This window comes from Nyctereutes procyonoides, unplaced genomic scaffold (genome assembly GCF_905146905.1).
Source record: "Nyctereutes procyonoides isolate TBG_1078 unplaced genomic scaffold, NYPRO_anot_genome, whole genome shotgun sequence".
Lineage (NCBI taxonomy): Eukaryota > Metazoa > Chordata > Mammalia > Carnivora > Canidae > Nyctereutes > Nyctereutes procyonoides.
Window position 1 is genome coordinate 10,924,869 of NW_026575141.1, and position 21,603 is coordinate 10,946,471.

Sequence of the window (21,603 nt, forward strand, 5' to 3'; positions counted from 1 at the left end):
GGTATAAAGAGGTGGTGACTAGATTGAGAGATTAAAAGAAGTGTGGAGATGATATACTGACACAAAATGGGAGGGGGGCAGGAAAAGGAGAGTTATATGGAGTGCCATAAGCTCCAGAGAAAAGTGTACAGGAGAAATGTGAGATAAAAGTGAACCTGGAAGAGCCTGATGTGTGTGCCTAATTAGGGACAGTTTGTTCATTACCCTATTAGCATAGGAATCCTCATCATATGTCCGGAACTTCTTGAAAGCCTTCCAGTGTAAACCATGAACTGTATTAACAGGACTCAGAAACTGTGTGCAAAGAAAATGGACTACTCAGTAATTGTATTTTTCAAGTACTTTGAACAAAAGCCCTTGCAAACTTCTCTTTCATACCATCCAGGACACAAGATGATCATCATACACCACACCTTGCCTCTCAGTATTTGAAATACTTTTGTATTAATATATCATCCTTGCATAAAAGAAAGGTAATTCCATTAGTATTCTATCATTGAAGATCTTCAAGGAAGTGTTATAAAAAAATCTAGAGTACAAGAGAGTTAATCATAACTAGCAAGTGCAGCAAATACTGTAACTGTGCTGTAAATACTTTTATAATATAACTTCTATTCGGGATAGAAATATTTCTCATGATTTTTCTACAAAATATTTAATTCCTAATTAGGTAAATCTTAGGATAATAATAAAAAGCCTCCTGCATTTCCTAGGTATACAGTGATGAAGTACTAAGGGAGAAATAACTTAGATGTACAACTATAGAAAGTTGCCGTAGACTTCAAATTATCTTATGGATAGTCCTTACAAGGATTATGCAAGTTAAAGATACAATGGTGCTTCTATAATTAATTTTATTATTTTTTCTTATTACTAAAAAAAAAATTAAGTACACCCGTTTCTCCCACCCTCCACCCATCACCTCTGGAAGCTATCAATTTGTTATCTGTACATATGAGTTTGGGGTTTGTCTTTTGGGGGGAAGGTGTATTTGTTTTTAAGTTTTCACAGTAATTATATGGCATTTGTCTTTCTCTTATTTCCCTCAACATGATCAACCCTTAGGTCCATTCATGTTGTCACAAATTTCAAGATTTCATTTTTTTATTGTGAAGTTTTATATATTTATATTGATGGATACTTACATTGTTCCCATAGCTCGGCTATTATAAATAATGCTGCGTTAAATATGGGGTGCATGTATCTTTTTGAGTTAGTGCTTTCATTTTCTTCCACTATATACTCAGAAGTGGAATTGCAGGATTATATGGCTATTTTATTTTTTGAAAGAATTTATTGAGGAATACCCACACTGTTTTCCATAGTGGTTACACCAATTTACATTCTCAACAGCATGAGGGTTCCCTTTTCTCAACATTCTCATCAATGCTTATTTATTTTTGATAATATCCATTCTAACAGGTGTGAAGTGATATCTCTTTGTGGTTTTGATTTGCATTTCCTTGATTAGTGATGTTGATCATCTGTGTTTGCCTTGGAAAATGTCTATTCAAATCATCTGCCCATTTTTAAATCAGATTGGTTTTTTTGCTATTTTCTTTTTAAATATTTTATTTATTTATGAGAGAGAGAGAGAGAGAGAAGCAGGCTCCATGCAGGGAGCCCGACGTAGGACTCGATCCCGAGCCTCCAGGATCACACCCAGGGCTGAAGGCGGCGCTAAACCTCTAAGACACCAGGGCTGTCCGTTTTGTTTTGGTTTTTTTTCTGAATTGTATGAGTTCTTTACATATTTTGGTTATTACTCCCTAATCAGGTATATGACTTGCAAATATGTTCTTCAAGTCAGCAGGTTGCCTCTTCATTTTGTTCATGGTTTCCTTTGCTGTACAGAAGCTTTTTAGAGTTTGAGGTAGACCAGTTTATTTTTGCTTCTGTTGTTTTTGCTTTTGGTGTCAGGTTCAAAAAATCACCACCAACATCTCTGTCAGGGAGACTACTGCTTATGTTTTCTTGCAGGAGTTTTATGGTTTCAAGTCTTATGCCCAAGTATTTAATGTGATTTAGGTAATTTTTATATATGATGTAAGATAGTGGGCATTTCATTCTTTTGTATGTGGCTGCCCAGTTTTCCCAGTACCACTTATTGATGAGTCCATCCTTTCATCATTACGTATATTCTTGGCTCCTTTGTCATAAATTAATTGACCACATAAGTATGGGTTTACTTCTGGGCTATTTGTTCTCTTGATCTATGTGTCTGTTTTTAATGCCAGTACTATACTGTTTTAATATAGCTTTATAATACAATTTGAAATCAAAGAACATGATGTCTCCAGCTTTGTTCCTTTTTCTCAAGAATGCTTTGGATATGTGAGGTCTTTTGTGATTCCACACAAATGTTAGAATTCTTTTATTTCAGTGAAAAATGCCATCAGAATTTTTAAGGAATTTCGTTGAATCTGTATATTGCTTTCAGTAGTGTGGACACTAATAATATTAATCCCTCCAACTCATAAGCATAGAATATTTTTCCATTTATTTGTCTTTTTCATGTTCCTTCATTAATGCTTCATAGTTATCAACACGCAGGTCTTTCACCTGCTTGGTTAAATGTATTTTTACATATCTTATTCTTTTTTAATACAGTTGTAAATGGTATTGTTTTCTTAATTTCTCTTTCTGATACTTTGTTATTGGTGTATAGAGATGCAACCAGTTTTTATGTATTGATTTGTATTCTGCAATTTTACTGATTTATTTTTTTAAGATTTTATTTATTTGTTCATAGAGACAGAGAGAGAGAGGGAGAGAGAGAGAAGCAGGCTCCATGCAGGGAGCTTGACGTGGGACTCGATCCCGGATCTCCAGGATCACACCCCGGGGCTGCAGGCGGCGCTAAACCGCTGCGCCACCAGGGCTGCCCAGTGAATTAATTTATTAATTCTAAAAGTTTTTTGACAGTCTTTAGGATTTTATACATATAATACCATGTTATCTGCAGATAGTTTTACTTCTTCCTTTCCAATATGGATGCCTTTTACTTCCTATTCTTGCCTAATTGCTGTGGCTAGGGCTTCAAATACTAGGTTGAAAAAAAAGTGGGAAGAGTGGGTATTTCAGTCTTATTCTTTTTTTTTAATTTTATTTATTCACGAGAGACAGAGACAGAGAGCGAGAGAGAGACAGAGACAGAGACACAGGCAGAAGGAGAAGCAGGCTCCATGCAAGGAGCCCGAGGTGGAACTCGATCCCGGGTCTCCAGGATCAGGCCCTGGGTGGAAGGCAGCGCTAAACCGCTGAGCCACCTGGGCTGCCCTCAGTCTTATTCTTGATCTCAGAGAAAAAGCTTTTGGCTTTTCACCGCTATGGATAGCTATAGGCTTGTCACATATGGTCTTTACTATGTTGAGGTACATTCCTTCTATATTAACTTGTTTTTATCATAAATGATGAATTTGCTTTTAGAATTATGTATTAAATATTAAAATACATTTGTCTTCCCCAAGTAAATACCAACTGACTTTTGAAAAGGTGGTTATGAAAGAAACTCATCCAGAAAGGGAGAATTATAAGGATGGGCTTGATTTTTTTCAGGGAATTAACAGCAGAGTGCAGCAGAGTGCAGCAGAGTGCAGGCTGCAAAATTTTGCAGGGGATAACAGACAGTCAGACTATAATTTAGATGCTACACTGTTATGCCTTGGTGAAAAAGAATCCTATATGCTTGTGCTTTATGAGAAATGCAGCTAATTAGGGACTACTTCCTCATAAATGTTAATGTTAACAATTTTACATATGTAATTATTTCATTAGAACTACTCTGAGAGTAATTGCTTTTCTAGTTTAGGTGCTTATTACTACACATTAGGCTCTGTGCAAAGCATGTCTACAGTATTTTGGGAGGTAGATTAGATTATTCCCATAATTTGAAGGCAAATGAAGTTGAGCAGTGAATTACTATACCTACTACTAAGCAATAACGCCAAGATGCATACTCCTGTACCCATTTAAAAATTGAATGATATATGTAATACCCAAATAGGATATAGAGTATCACATACTGGTAATAAAGCTGATGTAATAAAATGCTGCTTAGCACTTATTTATTTTGAAAATTGGTCAAACATGTCCATCTTCCAGTTGAGTAAAGACTGGAAACTGGTTGAAATAACTTGCTTTCATTATAAAAAGACTGTTGCCAATGTGTACTTTGTGAAATGCAAAAGAGTAATAGTTCAGAGCATAGGCTCAGGGGCTGAGGCTTCAATTCTGACTCTGTCACTTCTTTGCTGTGTGCGCTTGGACATCTTTTCATTTTTTGGTTGTCTAAAATAGGATTCGTTGGTAGTAACTATAGTGATGCATCTGGCATTTGTGAACATTAAATGAGTTTCATACATGTAAAGCATTTGACACATAAGCACTCAAAAACTGCTGGCTATATTGTCCAAATCCAGAGGCTTATTTCACCCTTTCATTCTTTTTCAAGCAGACTTTTTTTAAAGAGTAGTTTAAGATGCACAGCAAAACTGAGAGAAAGATACAGACTTCCCATGTACTAGTTGCTCTATACATGCGTAGTCTCCTCCATTATTGTCACCCAGAGTGGTACATTTGTTACAAACGATAAACCAACAACGACACATCATCATCATCCAAAGACCACAGTTCACATTAGGGTTCATTATTGGTGCTGTACATTTTGTGGGTTTTGATAAATGTAGAAGCACTTGTATGTTTTCTACCATGTTAGTATCAGAGAATTATTTCACTGCCTTAAATATCCTCTGCTCCATCTATTCCTCTCTCCAGCCCCAAGCCTTGGCAACTACTGATCTTTTTTTTACTGTCTACTGTTTTGCCCTTTCCAGAATGTCATATAGCTTGAATCACACAGTATGTAACTTTCTCAGACCTATTTTACTTAGTTATATGCATTTAAGCTTCCTTCATGTCTTTCACAGCTCCTTTCTTCTTAGCATTAGATAATAATGTATTGTACAGATGTACCACAATTTATCCTTTCACCTACTGAAGTACATCTTGGTGTCTTACAAGTTTGAGGCTTTTTATGTGGATGTAACTTTTCAACTCATTGCATAAATATCAAGGAGCAACTGTTGGATCGTACAGTAAAATTGTTTAGTTCTGTAAGAAACTGCCAAACTGCCTCTCAAAATGACTATGACTTTTTGCGTTCCTACTAGCAATTAATGAGAGTTCCTGTCCCATATCATCACAAGAATTTGGTGTTATCTGTGGTTTTTATTTTAGTCATGCTAATAGGCATATAACAGTATCTCATTTTGTGAAACCCAACGTTTATGACTGAGAAATTCTTTTACCCCAAAGAATAGCACGGTAATGTGGACTACTGCTGAAAACTATGTACATTTGATGTAAAATGTAAATATTTATGTTTCTAAACCCCATTTCAGTATGTTTTTTACCACCACCCCACAGTTTCCTTGATGAATTACTGTCCCTTCCACAAAGTCAACAATACTTTGTAGTCAAAGGAAACAACTGCATAGAAAAACCAAAACAAGCTAAGATAATTGGGAGGGGGGGGCGGTGATTATTAAGCACTATTAACCTCATTAGTTACTTAAGACCAATTTAGGAGTACATATTTACGTTCTCCATAGCCTTTATTTGACCTTTACGACTGAGGCTGACTACATTCCCCTTGTGACAACGTAGTGTGAGTCTACACAGTTGCTGGAAGCAAGAACATCGGTCAAGTCTAACTTTTAAACTCCTGTCGTCCCAGTACAGAAAGAAGACTACGATAAATCTAGTTTTATAGACAAGTAAAATGAGATCGGAATCATAGGGTTGTTAACAGACTCGTACCACTCCACCACAAGATTTTCAAGGCCCTGAAACAGAGGCACATAGGTGGCTCAGTGGTTGAGCATCACCCGGATCCCAGGATCGAGTCCCGCATCCGGCTCCCCGCAGGGAGCCTGCCTCTCCCTCTGCCTATGTCTCTCATGAACAAGTAGAATCTTAAACAAACAAACAAAAAGCCCAAGTCTCTGCCAGGGTCTCACGGAGCTTCTGAAAGACTGGCCTAGGGGATGGTCCCAAATATTGGTCCTTTCTAAAAGCCTCGCCCGTAACTGAAGAGCGGCCGGCCTCGAGAAGCGGAGCTCTAAGACGGGCAGCGCGCTGGAGCAGCACCCGCCCGACCCGCGGAGGAGGTTTGACCCGAGCCGCATCCCACGCTCAGAGAGGTTCACGCCTCCCTTCAAGCGCCCACCGGAGTGCAGCCTAAGCGTGAAGGGCCACACAATGCCCGGCTTTCTTTCCCCTCCAGACACGGCTCTCATCCCTTCCACACCCGGCTGGCTCTGGAGCCCGGGAATTTACGAGACTCTGCCAGGGGGTCCAAATGCTCCGGAGCCAGAGGGACAGACCACAGTCACACCCGACAAAGGTGGGCCTCCTCCTTCAAACATCAGCAGAGCCAATGTCGGCACCGCGATCTCACAGTGAGAGAGAAGAGCGGACCCCAGGCGACTGCCAGAGAAGGGCACCGACGCGCCGACACCCCGGGACTTCTTCTCCGCGCGCGGACTTGGCCGGAAGTGACGCGAGCAACCAACGCGCCGAGCGGTCCCCAGGGAGAGGAGAGAGGGAGGGGGAGCGTGCGGGGGCCGGGGGCGGGGCGCGGCCGTAGCTCCGTTTCCGGTGGCTCGTCGCGCTCGCTCACTCCAGCTGCAGCCACTCTTGCCCGTGGCTGCTTCCTCCATCCTGGTATTTTTTGGAGCCTCCATCCTGGTTCTTCCCAAGTGCCCGGACCCAAAACAGGAAGTAAGTGCGATGGAACCTTCAGGTCCCAACCGCCGCCAGGGCCGCTCCGCCCAGTGGAGCCTGTCCGGCCCCCTTGCTGCCAGCTTGCTCCCGCCGATCGGCGCAGGCTGTGGGCGCCCGGGCACCGCGGGCGGGGTCGGAGCTGGGCCTTCCTGACGCGGAGGCTGCCGTCCCCGCACGCTCAGGCCAGGGCCTCCCTCTCGGGGCCCGGCCCGCGGCGGTGACTCTGGCTACAGAGTGCGGGAGCGAGCGGCCGCCGAGGCGCAGCGGCGATCCGGCGGGGGCGGAAAATGGCGGCGGCTTCGGAGGAGCTAAATGGCGCCGGGACCCCTGGGGGTGGGGTGGGCCGGGAGCTTCGGCGGAGAATTGGGCCTGAGAATGCGGAGAGTGAGGAGCCTTACTTGCTCTCTCGTGGTGTTCCTTTTTTTTTGCTTTGTTTTGTTTTGTTACCTTTTAGGGTTTATGCGGTCCAGTGACGGAGAGGTGGGCTGGAGAGAGTTGGGCGGGTCTCGTCCTCCTCCCCCCCCCCTTTTTTTTTCTTTTACCTTGTTTGCGTCTTAGACTCTTCCATCCTTTGGGATTCGTCCCAGCTCTGCTATTGAAGGCCCCTGCGGAGGCAGTCGGGGGTGCTGGCCGCAGTATCTCGGTCAGCCTCTCTTGAAAAGGACGGACAGGACTGACTGCGGGGAGAGAGTGTCCTAGTCGGGCGAAGAACAGTTCTAAAATGCGTCTGCAAAAGCAGTAATTGTCCTATTTTAAAAATACTGAGTTCTGCGGAAGTCTTAAAATTTTTTTTTTTTTAGATCTTCTTGTCCTCTAAAATAGACTTTGTTCTGACCCTCTCCCCGGCGTAGATTGGAGAGTGGAGGTGGCCAAGTGCCGTTCTCTGCAGTTGAATGAGACAGCATGTGTGTTTTGTTTTTTTAATAATAAAAATACTCGGTGAAGGTAAGGAGAGCGTGATAATTGCATGACATGTATGTAAGTCAGGACTCCCACTCCCTCTCCATGTTTGAATTTGGAAATAACGTTTCAGTGTGTGTTTGCTTTTCTTGTCACTTGATTCATCGCCGTGTTGCTCCTGACAGGCGAGGCTGCTGGTTGGGACATCCGACAAAACACATAGGATCTAGGGTGACCCTCGAATATGCAGTGCTTGAAGCCTAGGATAATACCATCTCGAAATTTTGTAGCTTTTCCTAATCATGTCTTCACTTTTAATTCGTGCAAGACCATGAACCGTTTGTAGCTTTTAACCTCCAGTCCAACTAAGAAAATATTCTTCCATTGTGTTGAAAGTTTTACGGAACGGATTTTTTTGTTTTTTTCTGTTTTCGTTTTCAGTTAAAGGTTTCCGTGTGTGTGTGTGTGTGTGTGTGTGTGTGTGTGTGTGTGTGTGTGTGTTTTCCCATTAAGATTCCTTTTCTGAGCCGGCTTTAAATTTGTTGTTTCTAATAATCTTTTTAGTATTACTGATTTATTTTTTAGTAATGTGAGTAATTACCACCACTTTAACATATAAAGATTCTTTGATGGTGAGGATATACCAAAAACTTGGCATTTTCCTATGGTGATATAGTGAGAGGTCTTAACCTTATTAGGTTAAGATTCAGAAATTTAGTTAAGATTTAGGGAAAAAGTAAAATTCAGTCCTTTAATCTTAGAATTGTCAGGCTGTCCGAGAACTGTTGTCTTTTCATTCACAAGGGACAAAAAAATAAATTTTATGTTTTGTGATAATATTATGTCATTTTTATTTCCATATACTTCTGTGCCACCAAAAAGCTAATTTTTTTTTTTTTTTTTTTTTTTTTTTTACTATTTTAGTTGATAGGCTCACCCCAAAATATGCTTTTTGGGACTGATCTAGAATCTGCATTTTCTGCGTGAATCTCTTTAATTGATTGCAGTTGAGCTAGATGATGGAGCCAAAATGCTATTGCCCTTTCTTCATCTACAGTTAATCAGTAAGTACTGGGCATTGCATACTTGCTTAGAACTTTTAAGTTCATACTTTGAGCAGTTAGATGATTAAATATGTACTGTGTAAATATTTTTCTTAAAATGTTCAGGTTTTAGAAATACTTTGAGGGGAAGCAGTCACATTCTGGAGTTAGGCTTTGATTTTTGAAAGCAGAATATGACTGAGAAATGATTACTAATGGAGAATTATATCAAAAGAAGGCAGATGTCCTCTTGATTCTTTAAGTTCTCTTCTTTTTACAGGGTCCCTCCCACCCCCCCTCCCCCACCACCCCGGGTTTTTTGGTTTTTGTTGTTGTTTTTTTTAAAGATGGGGCTAGTTTATCTCCTTTTACCCCAAGGCAACAGGAGAGATAAGCATATTTGTAAGGTTAGATATTGCTCGTTGGTATTGAAATACAGACAACAAAAGCTTTCCTTTTTTTATTCACTTCATTTATCTCTCCATCAACAGACCTTATTTTATTAATGTTGTAATAAGATTGTATGTCCTGACAGTAACTTCACATTATTATAAACAGTTGCTTTTGTCATGCTCCATTAAGTTCATTGGCTTAAGTTAACACAAGTGAGGATGAATACACTAATGTGAAACACGAGCATCCCTAGGGATTTACAACCTGTACATAGATGTTAAAAATTTAGGAGGACTGGGATGTGTGTTTTAAAAGTATTGAGGTCTTAGATCATATCGAACACACTTCTATATCTGTTGTAGGGACAGCAAAACTTTAGAACAACAATGGTTTAATAAGAGTTGTACTTTCTCTTATGTCTTAGAGGCTACTTATTTAACAAGGGGTGTTTATCTTCTCAAAATGGAGTTTTATTTTTAATAATCAGTTTTACTGCCCTAATCTTGAGCAGTTTTTTTCCATATAAATGGTTAACTAAGAAATGGTGTACCTCTAAATGCTTTGCAATTTCAGTTGCAAAGTCTCTTCTATCCTCAAATGATAGGAAATGACCTGAGAAAGTGATGAACTTATTGCTAAGTGTATTAAATGTATAGATTTATTAAATGTATGTGGCGTTTGTTTGCTTTCATATCTGAATTCCCTCCCCCCTTTTTTTCCTTTTGTGAAGAAAATTCTTGTAATAGAAATCATGAATAGGTTTTGGTTTTGCTTTGATTCCATAAAGATAAATAAAAGAAGGAACCTGTTTATCATGTCTGCTGCTTCAAGTTTGTGGAAAGACACCCCAATCCATGACTGAATTCCAGAAAGATGTTCTCAGGAAACAGCACATTGGACAGCCCTTTATGAACAATTTTTTAATTTTTTTTTAAACTGTCATTTTGGTTATGTACACTGTTATCAGGCCATTCTCCAAGCACTGAGTTGTCAACACTTTATCATCACATGTTATGTAGCAAAAGAAATGCTCATTATGTTTATTTACTGTCTATTTGTATATTAGTATCTGTCAAGTGTCCTTTAAAAATCAACTTTAATGTAAATCGGAGGACTATGATGATAATTTGATGTATTTCCATATATAAATGTAGCCAAATGCTCATCATACGTTCTGAAACCATGTACTATGTGAAAAATATTCTTTCTTTCAGATCAGCAATATGATTTTATTGCCAAACTAGGTACAAAATTCTGCACCTTGAACCATACTAACAAGTAATCGTCTTTGATAATAACATTGTTTTTCAATAGTTTGTAATTGGGGGCTACTGAATGGCTCAACTGGTTAAGACTCTGGCTTTGGCTCAGATCATGATCCCAGGATCGGGCCTGTGTCAGGCTCCCTGTGCTACGAGGAGTCTGCTTCTGCCTCTTCCTGGCTTGTGTGCGCCTCCCCCCCCCCCCCCCATAAATAAAATCTTTAAAAAAATAGTTGGTAATTGAAATCAGTCTTAAGCAACTAAAGCCTTTTACAATAAACTCCACAAACAACTTTATTGATGTGGTGTGTAGTCATATTTTGCTACCTTAAAACTAAGGTATTACAATCATTAGTTATTTTGGTATACTTTATATTCATTTATAACTTTGCTTCTCAAACTTATTCACAAAGTGTACAAAAGAGCAAATCCCCAGGAACTTGGAACCACAGTCCAAAGCATTCAGCCTCAGTGTAAAATGTCCCTATCCCTATCTTGGATAAAATCAATATTCTGCAGCTTTCTATTCTGCCAGCAGTCTTGAGTACCCATGTTCAGGATGTAGCCATTTGTTACTTAATCTCTTCCACTAAGACTTTCTAATTAGCAAAGAGTCTTATTCTTTCAAAATATCTTAAAACCTATCTTTAAATTTTTAGTTACATGTTAACAAATCCACTTATAAGCATTTCCTAAGGCATTAGTTGTATGCAATGATGGGTTTGGTGGTGTCAATATGGGGTTTTTATAATAGCACAACCTCAAAAATGTTCGCTTTACAGGATAATGGTTAGATATATTTAGATACTATGTACCCATTAAAAATGAAGTAGAAGAATAAGTAGAGATACTGGGAAATACTCTAATAAAGTAAGTGCAGAAAAAGTTATAAAAGGTGTGACATTGTTTGGAAGATTGTCACAAAATGTTAGAGGAATATATGAATAATTTGTCTTAGATTGGTTTAAGTAAAGACATTTAAAAATTAAATGTGGCCTTATTGCCTTATTAGTTGAATTACACCAGAAACCTTGTATCTGTTTTTCGGTCAACTCATTCAATAAAATTCTAGTGTTAAAGTTCTGTAGCTTGCTTGATTTTCCCTAACAAAAGTATCTTATAATACTGAATGTTTAGTCTCATCACATCTTTTGATGTAGAGTCCCAATTCCAAGCATGTAGAGTCAGCAACTTTTGGCTCCTGTGCTTTTCATGATCTCCACTAAAATATACCCTCCCACACTTGGACTGTTCAGAAACAGATACAAATTTATCTGCAAAACTAGTTCCCACAGTAGGAAGAAATGCTACTTTTCCTAGTTGTAGTTTTTGGAAGATAAACTTGACACTTCATTTGGAAAATTAGAACAATTAAAGGCATACTTTAGAGATAACTGCAGCGGTTCAGTCCCAGACCACTGCAATAAAGCAAAGATTGCAATAAAACATGTCAAATGAATTTTTTGGTGTCCCAGTGCATACAAAAATTATGTTTATACTTTAGTTCATTTAAAAGCATGCAAGAGCATGTCAGAACCAATGTGCTACAAAATGTTATCTGAGTTTTCATCTAGTCTTAAATCCTAATCACAGATCACTACACCCAACACAGTTTTGGGGAGCTTAAGGGAGATGGCCCCCTGGGTGGTGGAAAATCCCTGTATAACTTTTGACTTGCCAAAAACTACTAAAAGCCTACTGTTGACCAGAAGCCTTACCATTAACAAACACATATAATTGTTTATGTGTTATATACTATACTCTTACAATAATAAATTAGAGAAAAATTAAAATACCTTTACTATATTTTTAAAAGTCCACATGTAAGTAAACACATGCATTTCAAACTTACATTGCTCAAGAGTCAGCTGTAATAATGAAAAAGTTGAAAATAGTTTGAGAATTACCAAAATGTGATGTAGACACGAAGTAAGCAAATGCTGTTGGTAGTGCCAATAGATTTGCTTAATGTGCAGTTGCCATAATCCTTTGTTGTATTAAAAAGTAAATCTTTTTTTTAAAATGTGGGTGAGGGACACCTGGATGGCTCAGTAGTTGAGCCTCTGCCTTTGGCTCAGGTCGTGATCCCAGGGTCTTGGGATTGAGTACCACATCAGGCTCCCCCGAGGGAACCTGCTTCTCTCTGCCTCTCTGTGTCTCTCATGAACAAATAATAAAATCTTAAAAACCTCAGTATCTATGAAGTGTAATAAAATGAGCCTTGCCTGTATATAGATTCAGTTGATGGAAATACCAGTCTAAAGTAATGCCATTGAATAAGAACTTTACATCAGTATTGGAGTGAAGTAGGGTGAAGGATTCATTTTTTTTAATTCTGTATTAAATACCAGATCCAGAATTGTCCTTTTGTTCTACGTTAAATAGGGTTCTTGTTCATTTGGAGCTCTAAATGAAGACAAACACATTTCTCACTTAAACATGAATATAAATAATCCATTATAAATGTTTTATACCACATTTCACATGTTCTTTTCTTCATTTTATTGGCATATTGTTGCTGTGTAAGATATTTACCAGATGATGGATAGAAACATGCTAAAATGCCATTTCACTAGGTAAAATGGCTGTTAAAATTTCTTTCTTCTCCCTTCTAGTTGGTATAAATATAGTTCATACAGCGTAACCCTTGACCGTGAAGGAAGGGAAGACCTCAAAAAGAAAACTAAATAGTTGAAGGTAGAAGATAAAAAGTTGATGTATCTTTCTGACACATTTCCCCTGTAAGCCAAATAAGGAATAGGTCTAGAAATTAAGCATAGTTTCATAATGAATTACAATGGGAGGCACCGTAACACTCAGCTTTATACCTTACTGTCATAAGTTTTATTCACCAGCATTTTTCAGGCACTCTAATAGTCCTATCAGTATACAGCTGTGCTTTTCTAAATAACAGCTCTTGAGACGTTAAAGTAGCTAGTATTTGCTCACTTGCTGTGAAAGCTAAACCTCATGAAAGACCTGTTGTTTTGTCTCCCAACTTTCAGTTCTCCACATAGTCCAGCAGGGCTTCTGTTCCCACTATACCTCAGACTATTTTTATTAAGGCTGCCAATGTTCTCCATATAGACAGATCAATTAGTCACCTCTCCATCTTTTCTGCAGTATTTAACATGGATGACTACTTGAAAAACACTCTTTGTCTTTTAACACTTCACAGTTTTCCTTCTCTATCATTAGCTAGTCCTTTTCAGTTAACTTTATGTATAGCTTGATTTCCACCTGTTAAAGGGTGCTCTAGAACTGAAATCTAGGTTGTCTTATCTAACCTCTCTGGGTGATCTTAAGTTTAAAAATTATTTGCCAGGGCGCCCTGGGTGGTGCTATCAGTTAAGCGTCCGTTGGTTTGGTTTTGGCTCATGACATGAAATCGAGCCTCTCTGATTCCACACCCAGGTCAGAGTCTGCTTGAGATTTCCTCTCCTTTTCCCTTTCCCTGTACCCCCCACCTGCAAATAAACAAATCTTTAAAAAAATTATTTGCAGGCCACTAACTCAAGTTTGTCTTGATGTGTCTAATCTGTTGAATTCCAGCTTCCAACTGTCAATGTGAAACCCTCATTTGAATGCCTTATAACATTATTTATACTAATAGTAATAAAAACACATAATAAAATATATCTAAGTGTTACCAAACTCAAATCAGCTGTTCAAGCAAAAAGCCTAGGGTTCAGCTTAAGATAGTTACCCTTCTCTTAATCTCCATGATCCCTTCATTCAGCAAGTCTGTCAACACTGTCTCCAGAATGTATCCTTTGTTCAGCCTCCTTTGACAGTCCAAACAAGAATCATTTCTGGGACCACCATTTGTCTTCATAACTTACCTATTCTCCATACTGCAGTCTAATGATTTTTTTAAAAATGTAAATTATATTCCCCAGCTGAACACCATCCAAGGATTTATAAGGCCTTGTGAGATCTACCCCTGTCTTTATCTCCAACCTTATATTCAGCTACTCTTCCTCTTTATGGAAAGCCTCTGCCATGCTGGCTGCTGGGTTTTTTTTTCCCCCCCTTCAACAGGCCAAAGCAGGTCCCACTTTAGGGATTCTGCTATTATTAATCAGTTGGCTAGCTTATACTGGTGTCTCATCTTGCTGCTGAGGTACTAAAAAGTAGCCATTAAGGTACTGTTCATTGTTAGTATTATAATACTATTTCTGTAAAGAGACTGTAGCAGGAAGGGCTATATTGACTTACATAGGCATAAAATCATTGGAAGGGAGCCTGAGATTTTTTTTTTTCCCCCCTGAGGGAGCCTGAGAAATTGATAACAGTTTACCTAAAGAAGGAGGGGGACCAGGTGACTAGGGAACTGGAGGAGGAAGTAAACTTCACTGTATAACCACTTTTATCTTTTGAATTTTGAACCATGTAAATGCGTCACCTATTTAAAATAAATTGAAAATAAAACCAGATTAGTTTCTTAAATATTAATAAATACACTGACCTCCTAGCTCCCAACTACAGTGGGATGTGGGAGAGCCCTGGGATGGGAAAGTGAGTCGAGAGCATATCTAAAGAGACACTTAAAAAAAAAAAAAAAGTGGCCACCATATCCCAGTGCCTAGAGAGTGCATATATAGTAGATATGTGATAAATATTTCTTGACTGAACAAATATGCTTAATTTGCAAACCGCCTTAGAACCATTTACTAATCTCAAACATGAATTGCCAAATTTTTGAGAATGAACCTAGATTTCTGATTTAAAGCTAGTATGTTGCATAGGATCACCTGTAACCAGTACAGGTTGTTAAGAATGAAATACTTTATTTCAGCTAGCTATTTCAGACTTCTTTTTTCTTATATTATCTCATATCTCCATGTTATCTTAAATCTACCTTTATTTTTTTCTAAAACTTTAGATTAATTTGAATCCTAATGACACTGATTAAAATGCTAAACTAGTGACTGCTTTGCACCTATCCAGTGAACTCTTGTGCTGTTTTTTGCTTTGTGCTTTCTTTTTAATAAAAGAAAGGTTGCCAAGGATAAAGTTTCTATCTCGGTGGTTTGGGTATAAATTCAAACAGCCTTTCCAGAAAACAGAATGCAGTATTGATGCAGGCAGACCAGGTCCAAGGATACAGAAGGGGTCCCACAGGACCAGCCAAGGCAGTTCTTGGCTTCCCGCAGGATGGAAATCAAACTCCAGCCAGCAAGAAGTGAGAGCAGAGTTGATGAATATAGAAGAGAGCAGATACAGATGAAACATCTGGGATACTCAAAGGGGCATAAGTCTCATCTTTGTTTGCTGGTCCAGAGTTATAATTAAGGACAGTGGTTTGGTGTACATGTCTTCTCAGGCATCCAGGAACTAGTGTTCAGGTGTCCTTAAGTCACTGATGCCCTGGAGCCCAGGGTCTTGGCGTCTGGGTGTTTGGAGTCCATGGTCTTGGGAGAAGAACTTCCATGAGGACCTCACATGGTCACTCCTTAGATGTTATCAGTTGTGCTGGAAGACTTCAAAGAAATCATTAACTCCTTGACCTTTACAAGGAGGACATACATTAATGCATGTCTAAGGTGGGGTGTGGGTCCTAGCAAAAACAGAAGCAGGAAAAGGAACAAAGAAAAAAAAAAAACAGCTTTTTTTTTTTATGGGGTCCCTTACAATTTCTGTCTCAGTGTGACTCAGGAGTTCTAAATTTTGTCATATCCCTTTAATAATTTCCATTAATATTGTTTAAGGAAATAGAGTATATAAATGTTTCATTATGTTTTAAGGAAATGAAAAATTAGGAACAACACAAATGACCAGTGATAGGGCAGTTAAATAAGGTCATGTTTTTTTATGTGATGTAAGTTTTAAGTGATACAGAAAATCTTCATTTAGATACCTAGCTTGGTTTCATCATACCTTTAATATGAATAAACTGTAAAAAGGAGGTTAATAGTTGCTTGTTTATACACTTTTACAAACGCACACACACCAAAGAGAGTGAACTCTACTTTTGATAAGTTTAAGGATGATTTTTTTAACATTGAATTTCTCTATCTTCTGCACAAAAATATTACCAGCTTTTTAAGAAAACTTAATGGATTCAGAAATAAGAACAATGTGAAATCTAATAGCTGACTAGAGGTTTCTCTAGCAGGATCTGTACCTTTTTTTACTTTTTTATTATTTTTTATTATTATTTATTCATGAGAGACACACACAGAGAGAGGCAGAGACATAGGCAGAGGGAGAAGCAGGTTCCACGCAGGGAGTCCCATGAGGACTGGATCCTGGGACTCCAGGATCACGCCCTGAGCCAAAGGCAGATGCTTAACCGCTGAGCCACCCAGGCACTGCAGACTTATTTATGTATAGCAATTCTCAAAATATAACCATCCTGGAGAGAGGAGTTCTAATTAGAACACTGCTAAAATGGAAATTTCAATTGTTAGCTATTGCTGAAATACCCTTTAAATCTCAAATCACGGGCAACCTGGGTGGCTCAGCGGTTTAGCACCGCCTTCAGCTCAGGTTGTAATCCTGGGGTCCCGAGATCGGGTCCCACGTCGGGCTCCCTGCATGGAGCCTGCTTCTCCCTCTGCCTGTGTCTCTGCCTGTCTCTCATGAATAAATAAATAAAATATTTTAAAAATAAAAAAATAACTATTAAAAATAATAGTAAATAAATTTCAAATCGTGCTGTACTCCTTGATTATTTGGTTGACCCTTTGGGATGATAATGAGAAGTTTATTGAAAGAAACTTTAAAAATCATTTCAGATTTTGTAGGGCTCACCTTGGATTCAAGAGCTTGCTTATAATTTACCTTTTCTGGCTTAGTTGTTTAGGGTTTCTTTCTTCCACAGATCCACAGGCAAGATTATTCACATATGATAATAGTTTTTAATACTTTAAGATGAAACACAGTATTGTGTATAAAAAAAGGTGTGGTAAATTATTATAAAGAAAAAAATGTAGTTACTGGTAGTATTTGGCACTGTACATCCTGGGTGATATTACACATACTTGGATCTACAGTTCATAGAACCAGTAGCATAGTTGAAGCTCTTTTTTTCTGAGAATATTTACCTGTTGAAGGACAACTTGGGTTGAGAAACTGCCTATAAACTAATTTACTAGGTATAGGACCTCATCATTTTCTGCCTTTCATTGGGGAAAACTTAGAGGCTGACTTCTGAAGGTCTATTTAGAAAAAAATTCTGGTTTTTTAGTTAAGACATCACAGATGCTTGTGGCTAAAGTGTCATGAACATACCGATAGAACACAGTTGTTTGTTCTTATTTAAGCCGTATTGTATAATGCTGTTACTTTTTCAGAGTGTTGCAGAGGTAGGAATATGGGAGAGAAGTAATCTGGATAACATGAAAGTGATGCTGGTATCTAAGGAAAGGCGACTTGATTCTGTGGGAAGGGCTATACCTGATCCATCTATTTTCTAGGTAAGCCTGCCTTTGTTCCAAGGACCATACCTTGTTTTTTGCAAATTTTAGTGATAACTAGACCATGATTTCTATTTATCTTTAATTTGGGGAATGTCATCTTTATTATTGTAAAATGAACAATGTCCTTTTAAAACAGTAATTTGTTTAGAAAACCTGAGTGAATCATTGGATCTTCATCATGTAAATGTTGACATATCTTAAGTTTTTCTGGCAAGGGAAGATACACTTGAATAAATGGTAATTATATGAACAGACTAATATGTTGTATATAGGAGCCAAATATATATTAAGTGATCAGTACACATTAAAGCTTATGGCCTTCATTTTAGTTGATAAAAAGTATGTGGACAAGACTGAAATTGAGTACTGAGGGAAGAACTTCATTGAATATTATAAAAAGAACCTCGAAGACTTTAATCAGGCCCTTGATTTTAATTCAGTACATTTCCTCCCATCAGCCAGAAGGTATTGTATTGTGAGACTCTGATCATTCAGTTTGTCTGAACAAGAGGAAAATTAGATATATGTGTAAAATATCAGGTAAGGGCGCTTTAAACAAAATCACTTCTCTATTTCAAAAGAAGGCCTACCTCCATATCCATTAAAAGCAGTTTGGAGTGATGGTTATATACGCTTTAATATTTTGGAAAAAAACATGGTGAAGATGATTCCATAGTGTTCTTAGTTTTCAGATAATAATAGAGCTTAAACACTTGTAAAAAGTGTTTTTGGAGCAATAATATTGATAAGACAACTTGGAGCAATCTTTTTCATTGGATGTGGTAAAACTAAATCTTAATCCCATAGGTTTTTAATTAGAGAAGTCGGATTTTTGTAGATTATTACATCTCATTCTAAATAATGGGTATAACCTTTTAAAAAACAGTTTTTGCAGTCTGAACTGTCATTGCAATTTCACATAAAGAATGCTGAATCAAATTTAAATTATGGGTTTTTTTGTGGGGAAGAGGGATAAGTTGGGGGCTACTTTATGTTCATATTTGGAAATAATGTTTTAAATCTGAAACCTGTCATCTAGATTTGAGTATGAGCACAGTTGAAGAGGATTCTGACACAGTAACAGTAGAAACTGTGAATTCTGTGACTTTGACTCAGGACACAGACGGGAACCTCATTCTTCATTGCCCTCAGAATGGTAGGAGAACTTTCTGTCATACAACTGTGGATCTTTCTATATTTCTGGATTTTGTCACCTTTGATCCCTGTTACCCAGATAGACAGTTTAGGCTAGGACAGTAGAAAAGGGGGTTATCTCTTTGGATCATGAGTTAACTTAAATTTATATTTTTATTTTTTAAATATACCTTTGTATTTTTAAAATTTGTCAGGTGTTTGAACTTTGATTAATCTCATAGCTACTTTCATGGATAAGTAGAATCTCTTGAGCCTATAAAGATGATGATGGATTAACTGTAATATACTTCCTCTTTGATATCAGTTGGTGCCAGCAATGTACATTAGGAAATGTAGTAGTCCTGTCAGTTTTTTTTTTTTTTTTGCTCCAGTCTGTTAAAGGATTTTACATGACTGAATAAGATTTAATGTGATTACCTATATAATCAATTAAGATTCAACAGGCTTGTGATTTTGTTGTCACTTCTCTACCTATTTATTATTTATATTTATTATGTATTTTGCTGTAAGTTTATCTTTCCTCAACCTAGGCTTTATCTCCTTTTCCCATTCAGTACTTAATTTCTGGTTATTTTATTCAAACTTGTGATTTTAACTATCACCTACTATTAAAATGATTCAAACTTCTGTCTTATTTTCTGAATTCTTTGTGTTTCTCATAGGCACCTTAAATTTCACATGTTCCTAACTGAATTCTTCACAAAATTCCCAGACTAGTTTTGTTTCTCTGTCAATTTCATTACTTAGCAATGCAGATCATAAATGTGGGTAGGAATAAACTCTTTTCTCATCTCCTACTTTCATTCTATCATGAAAATTTGTTGATAGTATTTTGTTTCTTGAATCCATTGCTTACTCTGTCTCAATCCCACTTTCTTAGTTCAGAGTCTCATTTCTCACCTGGGAGGCCCCACTAGCCTAATGAGTCTCCCAACTTGAATTCATCTTTCAAACTGCTGATGACCTTGCTCATGATACTCAGTAGTGTAGGAAGGTTTGTTTTTTCAAGTTTCCCATGGTTTTTAGAGTACAGTGATGGCCTCCCATCATCTCTGCTTTCCTTCCAGCCTCACTTCCTTCCACATTTCATATATCTGTGTCCCAGCAATTCATAGCTGTCTTGTTTTCCTTACTTACATACCTTAAGCTTTTCATACCTCACTGTCACTGCAAATAATTATTCCTAGTGCCAGTATTATCATTACCCCTAGCTTCTATTCATTCAAGTTCTTTTCAATTCAAGACACCTTCTCCAGGAAGCCTTCCTTTACCAGTAGACAAAATTAGATGTCTCTCCCCTCTGCTCATGGAACAGTCTCTTCATTCCACCTGCACAGCTCTTAACAGCACCATTTTGAGATTGTTGCTTTAGTCATCTCCTCTACCACCCTGTGAGCTCTCCTTGATAAGCAAAGGTATCTGTCATTGTTCTCTTCCCAGCACTTAGCACATAGTAGGCATTCAGTGATTATTAGTGAATGATTTAAATTACCAACGCCTATCTTTACTTGTGAAATATTTGGAAAGATAGGTAGTTAGTAGCACCGAAATATGATATTTAAAAAGTAGCCCCTCTGTTCTCCTAATTCTTGTTACCAGAATAGGAGCTGAGATACTGTCCTGGGGATATAGAAGACAGTGTCGTTGAAGCCCTACTTGCACAATTGGGTTAACTGAGCAAATTGATAAGAAAATTGTTTTATAGTTACTTGTTGAAGATTTTGGGTTTTCTCATTGGTTTGAAGATTTTGAGTTTTTGTTTGTTTGTTTGTTTCATTAGAAGCTGATGAAATAGACTCAGAAGATAGTACTGAACCTCCACATAAAAGGCTTTGTCTGTCTTCTGAGGATGATCAAAGTATTGATGATTCTACTCCTTGCATATCAGTTGTTGCACTTCCACGTAAGTCACTATGTATTAAGAACAGAGTTCCCTTTTGAAATCACATTGTAGCTTGGGAGAGATCATAATTGGCATTTCAAGGTAGACTTAGGTTCATTATTTTCCTCTTCATTAGTCACAAAAACCTTCCTAACTAAAACACTTAATGACTCTAAATGCTTTTACATATATTGCCTATTTTAATCTTCTCAGCTTTTTAAAAAATTACTGTCATCCTTCCTACCCCAAGCTTTTTGAGACATTTTCTCTTGATCATGTTCTCCCCCTTGAAATTGTAATATCACAGATATACTGTTGTTTTTTTAATGTACTGTATTGTATGTGTTGTTTTGTCAATAAAGAGAATTTTTTTTTTCACCCACACCTCACCCAGAAGCATTTTTGGCCCTCATTGAGAAAGAATGCTCTAGAGTAGATGTTATGATTCCTGTTTTTAATGAGGAAACTAAGGCATGGAGAGGTATGAGAACTTGTCTAAGGTCATACCAGGCATTCTGGTTCTTGAGAACTTTCATTTTGTACCCAGGATCAAGCAAAATCACATCTTCATCCAATTGGATAAAAGTAAGATTAGGTTTTCATCATAGCAAAACCTTGTCTTTACAAGTAGATGTGTACTTTTTATGTAGAGTTTGCTTATTCAGTTGAACAGAAAAACCATTTTATATCAGTTTACTGTGAGACTTTATTGAACAGTGGTTCATATTAATGCCACATTGCTCCTAGTGACATATACA

At 37.8% G+C, this 21,603-nt stretch overlaps 1 protein-coding gene across 6 annotated transcripts in view; it reads left to right on the forward strand.

Moving 5' to 3' along the window:
• Positions 1–6,659: 6,659 nt before the first annotated feature.
• Positions 6,660–21,603, forward strand: part of DMTF1 (cyclin D binding myb like transcription factor 1) — a 43,617-nt gene continuing 28,673 nt past the window's right edge. Inside the window, exons 1-5 of one of the 6 annotated variants that reach the window (XM_055307372.1) lie at positions 6,660–6,783; positions 8,611–8,750; positions 17,683–17,805; positions 18,848–18,964; positions 20,744–20,866. In XM_055307372.1, the coding sequence (XP_055163347.1) occupies positions 18,856–18,964; positions 20,744–20,866 (232 nt within the window). In that variant the 5' untranslated portion in view covers positions 6,660–6,783; positions 8,611–8,750; positions 17,683–17,805; positions 18,848–18,855. The other 5 variants (XM_055307373.1, XM_055307374.1, XM_055307375.1 and 2 more) reach the window with 5 other exon arrangements.